The following is a 16,409-nucleotide window of genomic DNA, read 5'->3' on the forward strand; positions in this document are numbered from 1 at the left end:
ACTTGACCATATGTATTTATTTATAGCCTTGTCTTCAAATTGTAAAGACCATGGAACGTGCACCAAGCCTGTGTAAGGGGTACTTGGTTTACTACGCATGCGCCCAATTTATTGTTCGCTTCAGGGAAGGAAACATGGCGGCGTCCCTGATTTGTGGCCGATTTTCGGCTAGCCTGAGAAATTCTGGGGCTAGATCGACACTTACCACTGCATCCAAGGTAAGTGTGCATTGGGGATAAAATGGCACGAAATCCGGCTGCCTGTAGCTGTGATTATTATTCTGCTGCCCCATCTTCGACGTCCAAAATTCCCCCAAAAGAGACAGGGTCATATTGACATTAGCTCATCGCCATTGAGGCTGCTAGGAAACTGGCTATGCTAGCTACCTAGACATTCCTCATGTTTATCCCACTGTCTAGCTAGTTACTTTCACTTGCTAGCGTTGGCATAATGAATGTATTCATAAACAACTAAATGTATTAAAATACTAGCCATTTTGGGGGTTCAGGGATTTGCGTTTGCTAACAAGATTTTCCGCTCACATAGTTCTAAACACAGTGACCTCCAACACCAAAGCGCCGACGTCAGAACGGGATGAATGGAGGCTATGCGACATCGAGGCTGTCGGCATCTGAGATTTAGCTAAATAGGTTAGCTACAATAGCCAGCTAGCTAACTGGCCAATTTATAAGAGTTAGTGGGCCTTTTATACATTCGAAAAACGTTTTTGGTGTCGATTCAATTGACGTCCAAGTGACGTTTGATGTATTTTTCTTTCATATCCGCAAACTTCCACTATTGACACAAACGTTACTCCACATTTGTGTTGTGTGCATCTGTGTGTGTGCCCTTTTGTATGGATGTAGCAATTTTCATACAGTGTCCTTGCATAGACGATGTACTCCCCCTGACATGAGTAGGTACTGTAATTTCACTAGTGTTAATGTACCCTCCTCTCCCCAAATCACTTGCTCTATCCCATTCTCACTCTACTCCCTCTCTCAAGGTGCTGGGTGGTTCCTCTGGACTGCTTGGGCCTCAGCAGCAGTCCCCCCACCTGCAGCAGCAGCAGAGGAACCTCTCCCTGCATGAGTACATGAGCATCGGTCTGCTCAAAGAGGCTGGCGTCTGTGTGCCCGAGGGCAAGGTGGCCAGCTCACCCGATGAGGCCTACTCTGTTGCCAAGGAGATTGGTAATCCATAGCCTAATAGGATGTGGGCAAATAAATTGCAGTAGAGTAAATTGGGGATAAACACTTTGAATTGACAGTAGGCCTATATTATGTCAGACCAGGTAGTAGTGAGTCTGTATGTATTAACTAACCAATCTTCTTTGATGTTTGGCTGAGTCAGGTATGGTCTGAGAGTGGGATGTATTCTGTAATCTAGGGATACCCCAGTATCATCGTAGTGCAATACTGAGAGCAAGAGTTCAAACGACAGTAGGGCCGGGACGATACCAGGATCACAATGCTCGTTAGTGTCGTGGCATGGAAACTAAACACAAAGTGGATTTGACTTCTTTAGGAAAACAGCCCTAATGTTGTCTCATCCACGGTCACATTTATTTTCAAAAGCTGTAGCACACAATATTTTACATACTTCAGGTTTTTAAAGGACTAAAGAGTTTGGTCTGCTTCGTGTTTTCATTTTTTCCATGGAAAAAAATATTGCTGTACTGGTATCGTCACAGCTCTATAAGACAGTGCAGTTTAGGGCTGTCCCCAACTTATATATTTTTTCTGTATATTTTTTTAGCTTACGAGCTATGACTGCTAAAGATATCTAGGGATGGTTCACTGAGTGCTCACATCCCAAAATATACACATTTCACCTGACATGACCATTATGCACATTACACATGGTGGGTGTGGATTTTTTAAAACTTCAATTCACTTTTGCGCATAGTCAATCACAGTGGTGGGAAAAAGTACCTAATTGTCATACTTCATTTAAAGTAAAGATAATAATAGAAAATGACTCAAGCAAAAGTGAAAGTCACCCTGTAAAATACTACTTGAGTAAAAGTGAAAGTATTTGGTTTTAAATATACTTAAATATCAAAAGTAAATGTAATGACAAAAATGTCAAGTATGAATAATTTCTAATGACAAATATTAAGCAGACCAATAGGCACAACTAAATGTTTTAAATTTACGGATAGCCAGGGGTACACTCCCAACACTCAGACATAATTTACAAACGAAGCATTTGTGTTTCGTGAGTCCGCCAGATCAGAGCCAGTAGGGATGACCAGGGATGTTCTCTTGATAACCAGGGATGTTCTCTTGAATTAGACCATTTTCTGTCCTGCTAAGCATTCAAAATGTAACAAGTACTTTTGGGTGTCATGGAAAAGCACAGTATTTTCTTTAGGAATGTAGTGAAGTAAAGGTTGTCTCAAATATTAATAGTAAAGTACAGATGCCCCCAAAAACGACTTAAGTAGCACTTTAAAGTATTTTACACCACTGCTTAATCATAATCAGAGTTACACTACATGACTAAAAGTATGTGGACAACTGCTCATTGAACGTCTCATTCCAAAATCATGGGCATTAATATGGAGTTGGTCCTCGCTTTGCTGCTATAATAGCCTTTGTTATTCTGGGAAGGCTTTCCACTAGATATTGGAACATTGCTGCGGGGACTTGCTTCCATTCAGCCACAATAGCATTAGTGAGGTCGGGCAATGATATTAGGCCTGGCTCACAGTCTGCGTTCCAATTCATGCCAAAAGTGTTCAATGGGGTTGAGTTCAGGGTTCTGTGCAGGCCAGTCAAGTTCTTCCACACGGATCTCGCTTTGTGCACGGGTGCATTGTCATGCTGAAATAGGAAAGGGCCTTCCTCAAACTGTTGCCACAAAGTTGGAAGCACAGAATCGTATAGAATGTCATTGAATGCTGTAGCATTAAGATTTCCCGTGACTGGAACTAAGGGGCCTAGCCCAAACCATGAAAAACAGCCCCAGACATTGTTGTTCCTCCACCCAACTTTACAATTAGTGCTATGTATTGGGGCAGTAAGCGTTCTCCTGGCATCTGCCAAACCCAGATTCGTCTGTTGGACTTGTTGTGAAAAAATTCTTACACAGAGAAACTCAAAAGTCAATCTTAAATGAATCATTGTTTGTCAGAGCGCTGGAGAGGTTCCAACCAACTCAATGCACCATAGTACACATGTCAATCAGGAGCTCTCCCTGGGCAGACTCAGCAGTTGTCTTATATAGAGCTATACACAGACAAGTTATTTTTGCATGATTTAGAATAATTCATTAATCATTATCGTTTTGTTTTATTCATGTGACCGACCAATACTGTTTTATAACATGTGACAGACCAACACCCCACAAGGCTTCTCCTCTTTAAACTGAGACCTTGAAACTGATAACTTTCGTTAGTTCTCGAAACGTCTCGGCGTACTGCCAAATTACAGCTATTGATAAGTGGGGATTTGCACAGTCAGCCACTTGCATGAACACAGAGATTGGTTTATAGAACAGCACATAAATAGGACTCAGAAATTAGTTACAAGAAAAGCACCAACATTCAAATTCCCATTACAGACTGCCAGATGGTGAAGCACTAGAGAACACGTTTCCACTGCTCAGGAATCCAATGGAAGTGAGCTTTACACCACTCTAGCCGACACTTGGCATTGCGCGTGGTGATCTTAGGCTTGTGTGATGCTGCTCGGCCATGGAAACCCACTTCATGAAGCTCCCGACGAACAGATCTTGTGCTGACGTTGCTTCCAGAGACAGTTTGGAACTCGGTAGTGAGTGTTGCAACCGAGGACAGATGATTTTTACGCGCTATTCGCTTTCCACTGCTTCATTGGACTCTGGAGCAGTGGAAACACGTTCTCTGGAGTGATTAATCACGCTTCACCATCTGGCAGTCTGACGGACAAATCTGGGTTTGGTATATGACAGGAGAACGCTACCTGCCCGAATGCATAGTGTCAACTGTAAAGTTTGGTGGAGGAGGAATCTGGGGTTGAGGTCCACATGGAAAGGGTTTGTCGATCGGTGTGGATGAACTTGACTGGCCTGCACAGAGCCCTGACCTCAACCCCATCGAACACCTTTGGGATGAATTGGAACGCCGAATGTGAGCCAGGCCCAATCGCCCAACATCAGTATCTGACCTCACTAATGCTGTTGTGGCTGAATGGAAGCAAGTCCCCACAGCAATGTTCCAATACACAAGGTCAACTTACTAAACTAGTATACAATGTGTATTACCATGAACTTCAAATAGGCCTACCGGTAGACATTTATGTGTTAAAATAAATATGTGGGTGAACTCCGATTGCTGGTCACAGTGAAAAAGGCCATGCTCCCATTACTTTCAAGTGCCTTTTTTTTTTTAAGGTGGGTAAATGCCAATTACCTTACACTAGGCCTACACCACTGCGGGTAGCCTATCCTCTCAGCCAAGGCAATTTTAAACACATGAACACACACAGAATAGGTATCCTACATTCAATTTAATACATGAGTTGAATCAATGCACATTTTACACCCTAAAGTTGACTATAATTCATGAGTTAATGCTTGTTCACAGATTGTGTGACATAAAACACTACCTTTCTTTCCTTACATTAAGGACATTTATGAGTGTTTGTCATTATTAAGCATTTTAATGAAAATTACAATTAAATTACAACATTGACTTAAACCCTGTACTAATTATGGATCTTGAAGATCTCTGAAAATGCACTGTAAATGAAATTATGCCTACGTAAAATGTAATGATGGTTCGCTGTGAAAACCGTTCTCATGGGCACATAAATCCCAAATAATGTAGACCTATGTCATTGCGAAATTGAATGCTTCTATCCCAAAGAGTTAACTGTAGGCATACTTTCATTAATGTAAACTTGTTGGATGAATTGGATGTGCAATGGTGTCTAGCTATAGACTAGTTGTCTAGTGACATCATCATCAGTTGATCCAGGAAAGAAAACAAGTTTTGATAGAAAATAATGACGCTAAATAAATGCTACTACTTCTGGCCGCAGATGTCACGGAGAATGCGTAGACCTGAAAAACAAAGCAATGAGCGCTCTAAACAATTGACTGACAAAAGCAAATAATGATAAATCAACAGATACATCGAATGCATTGGAATAAAGGCTATTTTTATCAAATTTGAAAATATGCCTTCAAAGGAAAATCTATGCATGAAGGAGCTGAGGCCGAAATTCAACATTTTTATTTATTTGACCGTTTTTTTAACAAGGCAAGTCAGTTAAGAACAAATTCTTATTTTCATTGTCATTGGCGGCCTAGGATGGGTTAACTGCCTTGTGCAGGGGCAGAAAGACAGATTTTTACCTTGTCAACTCGGGGATTCGATCTGCAAACCTTTCGGTTACTTTCGGTTCCAACGCTCTAACCACTAGGCTACCTGCCACCCCATTACTGGATGGACAGCGACCATGACAGAGAGCTGGGGGTGTTTGTTTCATTGGGAGATTTTCATATTTACCACTGCATTTTAAACAAATAGGAGAATGGTTAGATTAGCATTATTTTAGGGGAGCTGAGCCTCCCCACTTTGCACCCCGTAGTTCGCACCATGATGTACAGTTGAAGTCGGAAGTTTATGTACACTTAGGTTGGAGTCATTAAAACTATTTTTTCAACCACTCCACACATTTCTTGTTAACAAACTATAGTCGGTTAGGACATCTACTTTGTGCATGACACAAGTAATTTTTCCAATAGCTGTTTACAGACAGATTATTTCACTTATAATTCACTTTATCAGAATTCCAGTGTGTCAGAAGTTTACATACACTAAGTTGACTGTGCCTTTAAACAGCTTGGTAAATTACAGAAAATGTCATTGCTTAAAAAGCTTCTGATAGGCAGTGTGTTTAGTGGTGAATAGTGACGTGTATATTTTGGGATATGAGCACAAGTCTGTTTGACCTAACGAAGATCCATTTCGGATCGAAATAATTGTCAACAACGAGGTGAATTGTGAGCAAAAACAGTGAACGGGCCTTCTTGTTCTTTACTACTATTCTTTATTAGCCCAGCACCTAAGTTAAGGATGTGCGTATGACCACAAACTTTTCTAATGAGTAGGACTAAACTATTCACTAAGTACTCATTGCTAACACAATTTGTTTGGTGGTGGATACAGATTAACTTGACAGCAACAGTCTAGTCATTTAGGGGCTTATGAGTGCATGCTTCTGCTAAAATGGTTGTGTTTGACCATGTTTTGTGTAGTTTGTTTCATACACATTATCTTTGTGTATAAGTGGAATGTCCGGCATATCTGTAACAGTTACTGTCGCTCTCTCTCTCTCTCTCTGTGTGTGTCTCAGGCACCAAGGATCTGGTGGTGAAGGCCCAGGTGTTGGCTGGAGGCCGAGGCAAAGGCACATTCGAAGGAGGCCTGAAGGGAGGAGTGAAGATTGTTTACTCGTGAGTGTCAGCGACATCTCCTTTCAAACTGCACCCACATTTCTACTCTGTCTGACCATGGCAATGTCAATTCTTCTTCACCTCTCTTACAGGCCAGAGGAGGCCCGGGACATCTCCTCTCAGATGATTGGCCGTAAGCTGTACACCAAGCAGACAGGCGAGCAGGGCCGTATCTGTAACCAGGTGTTCATCTGTGAGCGCAGGTACCCCCGCAGGGAGTACTACTTCGCCATCACCATGGAGAGATCCTTCCAGGTGAGGCCATTCTCCGCCTCTCAGGTGACAACAGGTGACACCGACAGATTGGTCAGTTGTGTGAATCTTGATTTAAGAATGTTGTTGGTGATGTTACCACTAGATGGTGTAGTGGTAAAGGACATGGGTATGGACATGTTGGAAATGCTTGTGCTCCATGGGACTTGGTTGTCCTGCTGTAAAGCTGTATGCAGTTAGTCTTTTCACTCAAAAGGTTAGAGATGCCAGTTGTCATTCCAAATCGAACTTTATTTGTCACATGCGCCGAATACAACAAGTGTAGACCTTCCTGTGAAATGCTTACTTACAAACCCTTAACCAGCAGTGCAGTTCAGGAAGAGTTAAGAAAATATTTACCAAATAAACTAAAGTAAAAAATAATAAAAAGTAACACATTAACATAAAATAACGAGGCTATATACAGGGGGTACTGGTACCGAGTCAATGTGGAGGCTATATACAGGGGGTACTGGTACCGAGTCAATGAGGAGGCTATATACAGGGGGTACTGGTACCGAGTCAATGTGGAGGCTATATACAGGGGGTACTGGTACCGAGTCAATGTGGAGGCTATATGCAGGGGGTACTGGTACCGAGTCAATGAGGAGGCTATATACAGGGGGTACTGGTACCGAGTCAATGTGGAGGCTATATACAGGGGGTACTGGTACCGAGTCAATGTGGAGGCTATATACAGGGGGTACTGGTACCGAGTCAATGTGGAGGCTATATACAGGGGGTACTGGTACCGAGTCAATGTGGAGGCTATATACAGGGGGTACTGGTACCGAGTCAATGAGGAGGCTATATACAGGGGTACTGGTACCGAGTCAATGTGCGTGGATACAGGTTTGAGGTCATTTGTACATTGAGAACTTGATGACCGATGGATCAATTCAATCTTTTGATACATTTGTGATATTGCTGTGAGAATTATGTTCCATTAATTTGCTCCGTTTCAGTTTGATTGCCACTTGCCACTCAATGACGGTGTAAAATTATTGGTACTAATAATCTATCGGACCCTCCCTCTGAACAGGGCCCCGTGTTGATTGGCAGCTCTCAGGGGGGTGTGAACATTGAGGATGTGGCGGCGGAGAATCCCGACGCCATTGTGAAGGAGCCAATCGACATCATGGATGGAATCAAGATGGAACAGGCGGTTTCGGTACAGTTGGGATCGGGTTGTAAAAATACCTAGTCAGACAAGACAAAAAGCGCATGTCAAACAAAATGATTTGTAGCTATTTTGGAGCACGTTTAAGCAAATGCTTGTGGCAACATTTACCGTATATTTATATTTGGTCTGTCTCAAGTTTCTCTCTCAAGAGAAGAGCCCTAGAAGCCTCAAAAGGCCTCAGAATCTTGTTAGTTATCCCTTCACGCAGTGTCTTTCAAAGTCAGGGTTGACTTTGATACAGTCTGTGATGCTCATTCAACATGCCATCTCACTTAGTACATGTCACATGTGCCTGCGGTGTTTCCATGAACTGACACATCCTGTCTCTCACATTCACTCACATACCTCTTATTGTATTTTGTTCCTCCTCTCCCTCACATCCTCTCACCTTCAATTGAATTCAAAGTGTTTTACAAGCTGGGAATACATTACTTAGTGTTGCCAAAGTATATATTTTTTCGGTCTCTCTCATTTTCTCTCCACTTTCTCTTTCTCCAGATTGCCACGAAGATGGGCTTTCCTGCTGCTCTGATCGGCGACGCAGCGGCTAACATAATCAAGCTGTACAACGTCTTCATGAAGTACGATGCCTCCATGCTAGAGATCAACCCCATGGTGGAGGACGCCTCTGGCCAGGGTACACACACATACTTGCTTTTCGTTCCCAGTGATGTTGTTCGACACTCAAGTGTTAAGTGCTGGGTGAGAGAGTTGCCAGTCAGTGTTAAAATCTTGGTTGTAGGCTTCTCCCATCGATCTATTACTCACTGTCAATCATGCTCACTAATGCACTCCCAGTGAACAATCATTGTGTGAATCGCAGTACTTTTAAGTGATGGGCCAATAAGGCAGCTAAACCCAATAGTACTGAAGGAATGAGAGGGTGTTTTTGCACAACCAACTGTCATCACCATCACCATAGCCATATATGACAGAGTATGGTGGCTGATGAGGGTCAAGTAAGAGGCACTATTTTAGCTTTGAAATGCTTATATGTACTGTGGTTATGGACTGAATTTACCAACCCCAAAAGAAGAGTTGATTGACAGCAGGGATTGCCAATGATGGCCCTTTGACGCTACTACGTCAGCAAACCATACTTTTGGTGATATAGTGTATCTGTACACCACTTCAAATTAGTGGTTTTGGCTATTTCAGTGACACCCTTTGCAGACCGGTCTATAAAATGAAGCACACAGATATGCCAAAGACAAACATTTGCAGTAGAATGGCCCGTACTGAAGAGCTCAGTGACTTTCAACGTGGCACCATCATAGGATGCCACCTTTCCAACAAGTCAGTTTGTAAAATTTCTGCCCTGCTAGAGCTGCCCCGGTCAACTGTAAGTGCTGTTATTGTGAAGTGGAAACGTCTAGGAGCAACAACGGCTCTGCCGCAAAGTGGTAGGCCACACAAACTCACAGAACGGGACACTCACTACCGAGTTCCAAACTGCCTTTGGAAGCAATGTCAGCACAATAACTTTTCGTCGGGAGCTTCATGAAATAGGTTTCCATGGCCGAGCAGCCGCACACAAGCCTAAGATCACCATGCGCAATAACAAGCGTCGGCTGAAATGGTGTAAAGCTCGCTGCCATTGGACTCTGGAGCAGTGGGAATGCATTCTCTGGAGTGATGAATCACGCTTCACCAACTGGCAGTCCAACGGACAAATCTGGGTTTGGCGCATGACAGGAGAACGCTACCTGACCCAATGCATAGTGTCAACTGTAAAGTTTGGAGGAGGAGGAATAATGGTCTGGGGCTGGATTGGGCTATGCCCCTTAGTTCCAGTGAAGGGAATTCTTATGCTACAGCATTCAATGCCATTCTAGACAAGTCTGTGCTTCCAACTTTGTGGCAACAGTTTGGGGAAGGCCCTTTCCTGTTTCAGCATGACAATGCACCCGTGCAATAAGTGACGTCCATATAGAAATGGTTTGTTGAGATCGCTGTGGAAGAACTTGACTGGCCTGCACAGAGCCCTGACCTCAACCCCATTGAACACCTTTGGGATGAATTGGAATGCTGACTGCGAGCCAGGCCTAATCATCAGTGCCCGACTTTATTAATGGTCTTGTGGCTGAATTGAAACAAGTCTCTGTAGCAATGTTCCAACATCTATTGGAAAGCCTTCCCAGAAGAGGGGAAGCTGTTATAGCAGAGAAAGGGGGACCAACTCCATATTATTGCCCATGATTTTGGAATGAGATGTTCGATGAGCATGTACTGTATAGCCATGTAGTGGTCTGTCTATCTTATCTATACCTCAACCCATTGAACCCAGATTCATCCTTGACATGTACAGTACAGCCAACAAATGTTACACAGTAAAGCGATGTCACCTTGGACCAGTTATAACAAAAAGTTCCCTCAAAGTATAAATGGATATCTGCCGCTGGGTTGTGTCGTAATGAAGTTACAGGGTCATTGGTTTTGTCGTCCAATGATGATGCCAGCCATCTTTGGCTCAGCCTCTTTCTCTTGTGTTCCTCTGACAGTGATGTGCATGGACGCCAAGATAAACTTTGACTCCAACGCGGCGTATCGCCAGAAGAAGGTGTTTGACATGCAGGACTGGACCCAGGAGGATGCCAGGGACCGACAGGCAGCCAAGGCTGACCTAAACTACATCGGCCTGGATGGATCCATCGGCTGTCTGGGTGAGTGCCACAACACACCCACCACTGGTTCACTGCACCACACACCTAGCTTTGGTTCACTGTAGTAACAGTAGTGATAGACATATTTTGTTATTCGTGTATTAATTCTATACACTGTGTGCGTGTGCAGTAAATGGGGCTGGTCTTGCCATGGCCACCATGGACATCATCAAGCTGCATGGTGGCACTCCCGCCAACTTCCTGGACGTGGGGGGCGGAGCTACAGCCCACCAGGTGATGGAGGCCTTCAAACTTATCACCTCCGACAGGAAGGTAAGGACTGAGAGTGGGGGACACTTGTCACTGTAACTAGCATTTCTCATCTCTGGTGGTCATTGAAGAACCATTAAGCTGCAGTGGGTATTCACTGTGGCACAAGCAGGCACAGACATGTCACGTATTCCACAGGCCTTCACCCTGACCTCTAACCCCTGACCCCAACTGGAACGGCATGGCTGGGTATCTGGGTCATGAGCAGCCTGCATCTTATACTAATGATGTTTTGATGGGGGGTAGTGGTAGGGATGAATTAAGAATTCCTGATGTTTGGACCTTCATGAAGGTTGTGGTTATACAGTTGAAGTCGGAAGTTTACATACACTTAGGTTGGAGTCGTTTTTCAACCACTCCACAAATTTCTTGTTATCAAACTATAGTTTTGTCAAGTCGGTTAGGACATCTACTTTGTGCATGACACAAGTAATTTTTCCAACAATTGTTTACAGACAGATTATTTCACTTATAATTCAATGTATCACAATTCCAGCACAGTCGACTGCCTTTTAAACAGCATGGAAAATTCCAGAAAATGATGTCATGGCTTTAGAAGCTTCTGATTGGCTAATTGACATAATTTGAGTCAATTGGAGGTGTACCTGTGGATGTATTTCAAGGCCTACCTTCAAACTCAGGGCATGGGAAAATCAAAAGAAATCAGCCAAGACCTCAGAAAAAAGTTGTAGACCTCCACAAGTCTGGTTCATCCTTGGGAGCAATTTCCAAACGTCTGAAGGTACCACGTTAATCTGTACAAACAATAGTACGCAAATATAAACACCATGGGACCACGCAGCCGTCATACCACTCAGGAAGGAGACGCGTTCTGTCTCCTAGAGATGAACGTTCTTTGGTGCGAAAAGTGCAAATCAATCCCAGAACAACTGCAAAGGACCTTGTGAAGATGCTGGAGGAAACCTATACAAAAGTATCTATATGTACACAGTAAAACGAGTCCTATATTGACATAACCTGAAAGGCCGCTCAGCAAGGAAGAAGCCACTGCTCCAAAACCGCCACAAAAAAGCCAGACTACGGTTTGCAACTGGACAAAGATTGTACTTTTTGGAGAAATGTCCTCTGGTCTGATGAAACAAAAATAGAACTGTTTGGCCATAATGACCATTGTTATGTTTGGAGGAATAAGGGGGAGGATTGCAAGCCGAAGAACACCATCCCAACCGTGGGTGGCAGCATCATGTTGTGGGGGTGCTTTGCTGCAGGAGGGACTGGTGCACTTCACAAAATAGATGGCATCATGAGGAAGAAAAATTTGGTGGATATATTGAAGCAACATCTCAAGACATCAGTTAAAGCTTGGTCTCAAATGGGTCTTCCAAATGGACAATGACCCCAAGCAAACTTCCAAAGTTGTGGCAAAATGGCTTAAGGACAACAAAGTCAAGGAATTGGAGTGGCCATCACAAAGCCCTGACCTCAATCCTATAGAAAATGTGTGGGCAGAACTGAAAAAGCGTTTGTGCAAGCAAGGAGGCCTACAAACCTGACTCGGTTACACCAGTTCTGTCAGGAGGAATGGGCCAAAATTCACCCAACTTATTGTGGAAGGCTAACCAAACATTTGACCCAAATTAAACCATTTAAAGGCAATGCTACCAAATACTAATTGAGTGTATGTAAACTTCTGACCCACTGGGAATGTGATAAAAGCTGCAATAAATCATTCTCACTATTATTCTGACATTTCACATTCTTATAATAGTGGTAATCCTAACTGATGTAAAACAGGGAATTGTTACTAGGATTAAATGTCAGGAATTGTGAAAAACTGAGTTTAAATGTATTTGGCTAAGGTGTATGCAAACTTCCCACTTCAAATGTATAAGGAAACTTTTCAGTAGACGCATCTCCTAGTAGGTGTGTCTTGACAGACATGTCTGGAGATACCTGTAGGATATCAGTAGGAGGCCCATTCTGGGGGTGAGGTTTAACACTGGTGGAAGCTATGGGGTGACATTTATCTGGGAGATTTTAAATGGGGGATGACTTAAGGGAACACCTATGGGCGTACACATGCTAGTGTACATAGCCTGAGGTGTGAGGTTTGATAGATGGTTAAAAGCTCACTGGTGGTAGATTTGTGGGTAATGTTGATGCTTATGATTCTGTTGACGCTATAGGATTTTTAGGTTTTGGTCCTTTATGGATTTGTGATCATGCTTTGTGATTGCTTGGCTTTGTCTTGTTTCTACAGTCCATATCTTCAGTCATGTTTTCATGGTCAACATCTCTGTTTGTGGTCCTCAGGTGCAGGCCATCCTGGTGAACATCTTCGGTGGCATCATGAGGTGTGACATCATTGCTCAGGGCATCATCATGGCTGTTACAGACTTGGACCTGAAGATCCCCATTGTGGTACGGTTACAAGGTAAGACTGACCTCCCTCATGGAGTCATCGGCTACAGCACTGACATTTTGGCACGGTCACCCAGTGACACACACACAGTGGGCCGGGAGAGAAGGAAGGCATGACACCAGGGCAACAATGGAGCGTGGCCTTTTAAAGGTCAAAGAGCAAGCTGCCTGTCAGGATTGGGCTCTTCTACTACTTCCACACACACACACACACACACACAACCTGTGCTGTGGGACCCTGTAGCTCCCAGCTTTATTCCAGATGTACTAAAATAGATTGTGTGTATTTATACAGAACTCTGTAACTCAGTTAAACTAAATGTAATTGGACTAAAATGATTGCCTTCACAAACAAATCATAGACTTCTATTTTACTGTATGTCTTTTTGAGCTATTTTTTCCATTCATGCAGCCCGGGGATCATCAACTAGAATTGTTCATTTTTCTTGAATGGACGATTGGGGGGCCCGGAAAATATCTACATATAATTTCTATACTGTAAATGGACCTCGAGGCCCTAACAGATGTAATATTTAACCTTCCTTACATTTTTATACAATCACATCTCCTTTATTATGCGAGGGAATACTTAGGAACAGATTTCCAAAATGAAAATCACATGTAGCCGATTTCCTGATGTTTTTAGTCTTTTATATGATTTATTGTGATGAACTAAAACCAGTTGGGGAACCGTATGTAATGTTCAATGCCTTGCATGTATTGAGGCTCTTTCTTCTGCAAAATGTCCTTATCAATAATGATCACCTACTCTAATATGAAATGTAATCTAGACCACATTTATACCAAACACTATCAGCAACTTACATGAGCAGTTAGAGTTAAGTGCCTTGCTCAAGGGCACATTGACAGATTTTTTTTACCTAGTCGGCTCAGGGATTCAAACCAGCGACCAATGCTTTCAACCACTAGGATATCTGAAAGAATATAATAGGACTGAAATGATGAAATTACAGATTAAAAGAGAACCAAAGAGCTTTGGAAAAGATAGAGGCTAAAGAGAGACTGCTGCTCTGCTGTGTTTCAGGATCCAGAGTGGACGATGCCAAAGCTTTGATCGCTGCTAGCCCACTGAAGCTCCTGGCCTGTGACGATCTGGACGAGGCCGCTAGAATGGTGAGTCACACACCTCTCCCCCTTTCTCTACCCAATTCAGTCCCTCTAAGCACCTTGGGCGTTGTATGTTTGGTACAGTAGGTCTATGTGGAAACTAAGGAATGTCATGCACCGTTTGAGGGTCCAGAGTAATGGGGTTTGTTTGAGACAAGGGGCACCAACAGGGTAGTGTGGGTGTCCATTGGAACTGTCAGGGTATAGTGACAGTTTAAATGCAGCTCATCGCCATCCTGCCTGGCTGAAGTGACACAGCCTGAGTTTTATGGCTTTGATTTCTGGTGGTGCTAACAGCAGTGGCATTCAGAGCAGAGGCCCCCTTCCTCTTATCTCTCCCTCAACCTCTAGTCTGGCTTAGCTCTCACTGACACCCACCATCTCTCTCCCTTGTTTTTGGAGTGATCTACTCCAGAGATGAGCATCAGTTAGCCAGCACAGTGGCAGCTTGGCATGACCACCTAATGGAAATTGCAGCCCCTTGCAATCAAAACCTTTTTTTTAGCTTTGTTAGTTTTTTTGTACTCGTATTGTTCCCTGCCACTGTTTAGCTCTGTGTTTGTGTTAAACTATCCTCTTTCTCACTCTCTCTCAGGTTGTAAAGCTTTCTGAGATTGTGTCGTTGGCTCAGGAGGCTCATGTGGACATCTCCTTCCAGCTGCCACTCTAAGCCACGCCCCCTAAACCTCGACACCCCACCAACAACCTTTCGAACAGCAAGAAGAGCCTCTCACTACTGAGCGAATACTCCAATACAACACGGCCCACCAACTTCTCTGTTAGTTCTGATTCTCTCTCTGTGGCAAGGCTCCAAAATACACATGTGCACACCACCAATACACACCACTAATGTGGGAATTTTTTCTCTCCTAATCTCGACTTTCCTCCCTCTCTGTTTTGTTATGTATGCCATGGCTAGTGTGTATTGTCTGTTCAAATGCAACACATTAACATGCTTTTCAGATCAGACACGGGGGCGTTCCTTCAGATTATTCCTTTATTACTCCCTCTGTTTTCACAATGATTCCTAGTTACTTCCTCTTCCCCCACCTCTCTCCTTCAGCTCCCAGAATGCCTAGCTCTAGTCATAATGCACAACCCCCCCAACCTTGCTCGTTTCTTTGAGAGGGTGATAGACCTATCTATTTACCGGTACATTTTGGGAGAATTTCTGCTGTCTGTAAAGGTACAGCTAATTCCCCTTAGGCTTCATTCCCCTGGATCACTTGGCTAGAGAGAGTTATGTCGCTGTCAGTCATAGTCCTCTCCCCTTTAAATCTCTTCCATCTGCCCTTACAGGAGAGGCTTTTACTGAGTGCTTCTGAGAATGGGAGATGAGATGGGGAAGTTGGCCACTATGCAGAATGTAGCTCATCAGACGCTAGGGGATAACACTTGAGCTTATACATTGCTGTTAGGAGGACCTCTTATGTCACTCATTTAATTTCCATGCAATTTTGAATGCATAGCTGGATAAAAGCTTTCTAGTACTCTCGTTTTGAACTAGTAAGAGTTCAATTCTTTGTGTGTGTTATCAAAACTACTGCCTATCTGGTTGTCAGCATGTTTGTGTATTTGTCTCTTCCTTCCCCTCACTCTCCCCTATAAGAGCCTGCTACAGTGTGTGTAGTCTGCCACTATGTCACGGGGAAAACCTTTTTCACTTCATATGGCAACACAAATGGGTGTGTGCAGTGTCCTCTCAACTAACCTGTTAAAAGATTGTAATTAAGTCCTCTCCATATCTCTTTCTCCATTCCTATCTCTCTCTGTTACTCCCTAGCCCTCAGAACACAGAAACAGTTATTGTGAGTTGTCAAGACATTTATTATATCTTGTAAATAACGAGACCGCCGTTATCTTCTGTAAAATATTTATGCTTCTCTTGGGGAGTAAAAAAAAGAAAAAAGAAATGCTTGTTTTAGTTTTGTTGCACTTGTACCGTACTTACAATGTGAAAGTTGTCTGCTTCTCGTATGGCTGTTTGGCAACAAATGACAACAAACGCAACAGAGGAATTCCTAAAGCACAAATAAATATAAAGACCAGGCTCATGTGATGCCAAATGAGGTTCTATACTGTGA

The 16,409-nt window shown here is 43.3% G+C and overlaps 1 protein-coding gene across 1 annotated transcript; it reads left to right on the plus strand.

Annotated features, from left to right (window-relative positions):
• Positions 1 to 49: 49 nt before the first annotated feature.
• Positions 50 to 16,409, plus strand: LOC109868712 (succinate--CoA ligase [ADP-forming] subunit beta, mitochondrial). The gene is made up of 11 exons (XM_020458438.2): positions 50 to 218; positions 1,007 to 1,193; positions 6,348 to 6,447; positions 6,540 to 6,702; positions 7,742 to 7,870; positions 8,381 to 8,519; positions 10,384 to 10,545; positions 10,676 to 10,818; positions 13,090 to 13,210; positions 14,243 to 14,331; positions 14,921 to 16,409. The coding sequence occupies exons 1-11, from the start codon at positions 51 to 53 to the stop codon at positions 14,993 to 14,995; spliced, it is 1,476 nt and encodes a 491-aa protein (XP_020314027.2). The 5' UTR covers position 50; the 3' UTR covers positions 14,996 to 16,409.

This window comes from Oncorhynchus kisutch, linkage group LG2 (genome assembly GCF_002021735.2).
Source record: "Oncorhynchus kisutch isolate 150728-3 linkage group LG2, Okis_V2, whole genome shotgun sequence".
Lineage (NCBI taxonomy): Eukaryota > Metazoa > Chordata > Actinopteri > Salmoniformes > Salmonidae > Oncorhynchus > Oncorhynchus kisutch.

Excerpts from the sequence above, each read along its gene's own strand:
- LOC109868712 (XM_020458438.2), top strand. The coding sequence starts at position 51 with ATGGAACGTGCACCAAGCCTGTGTAAGGGGTACTTGGTTTACTACGCA. Across the intron at positions 6,703-7,741 it reads CCATGGAGAGATCCTTCCAG|GGCCCCGTGTTGATTGGCAG; the intron begins GTGAGGCCATTC and ends CCCTCTGAACAG. Across the intron at positions 14,332-14,920 it reads TGGACGAGGCCGCTAGAATG|GTTGTAAAGCTTTCTGAGAT; the intron begins GTGAGTCACACA and ends ACTCTCTCTCAG.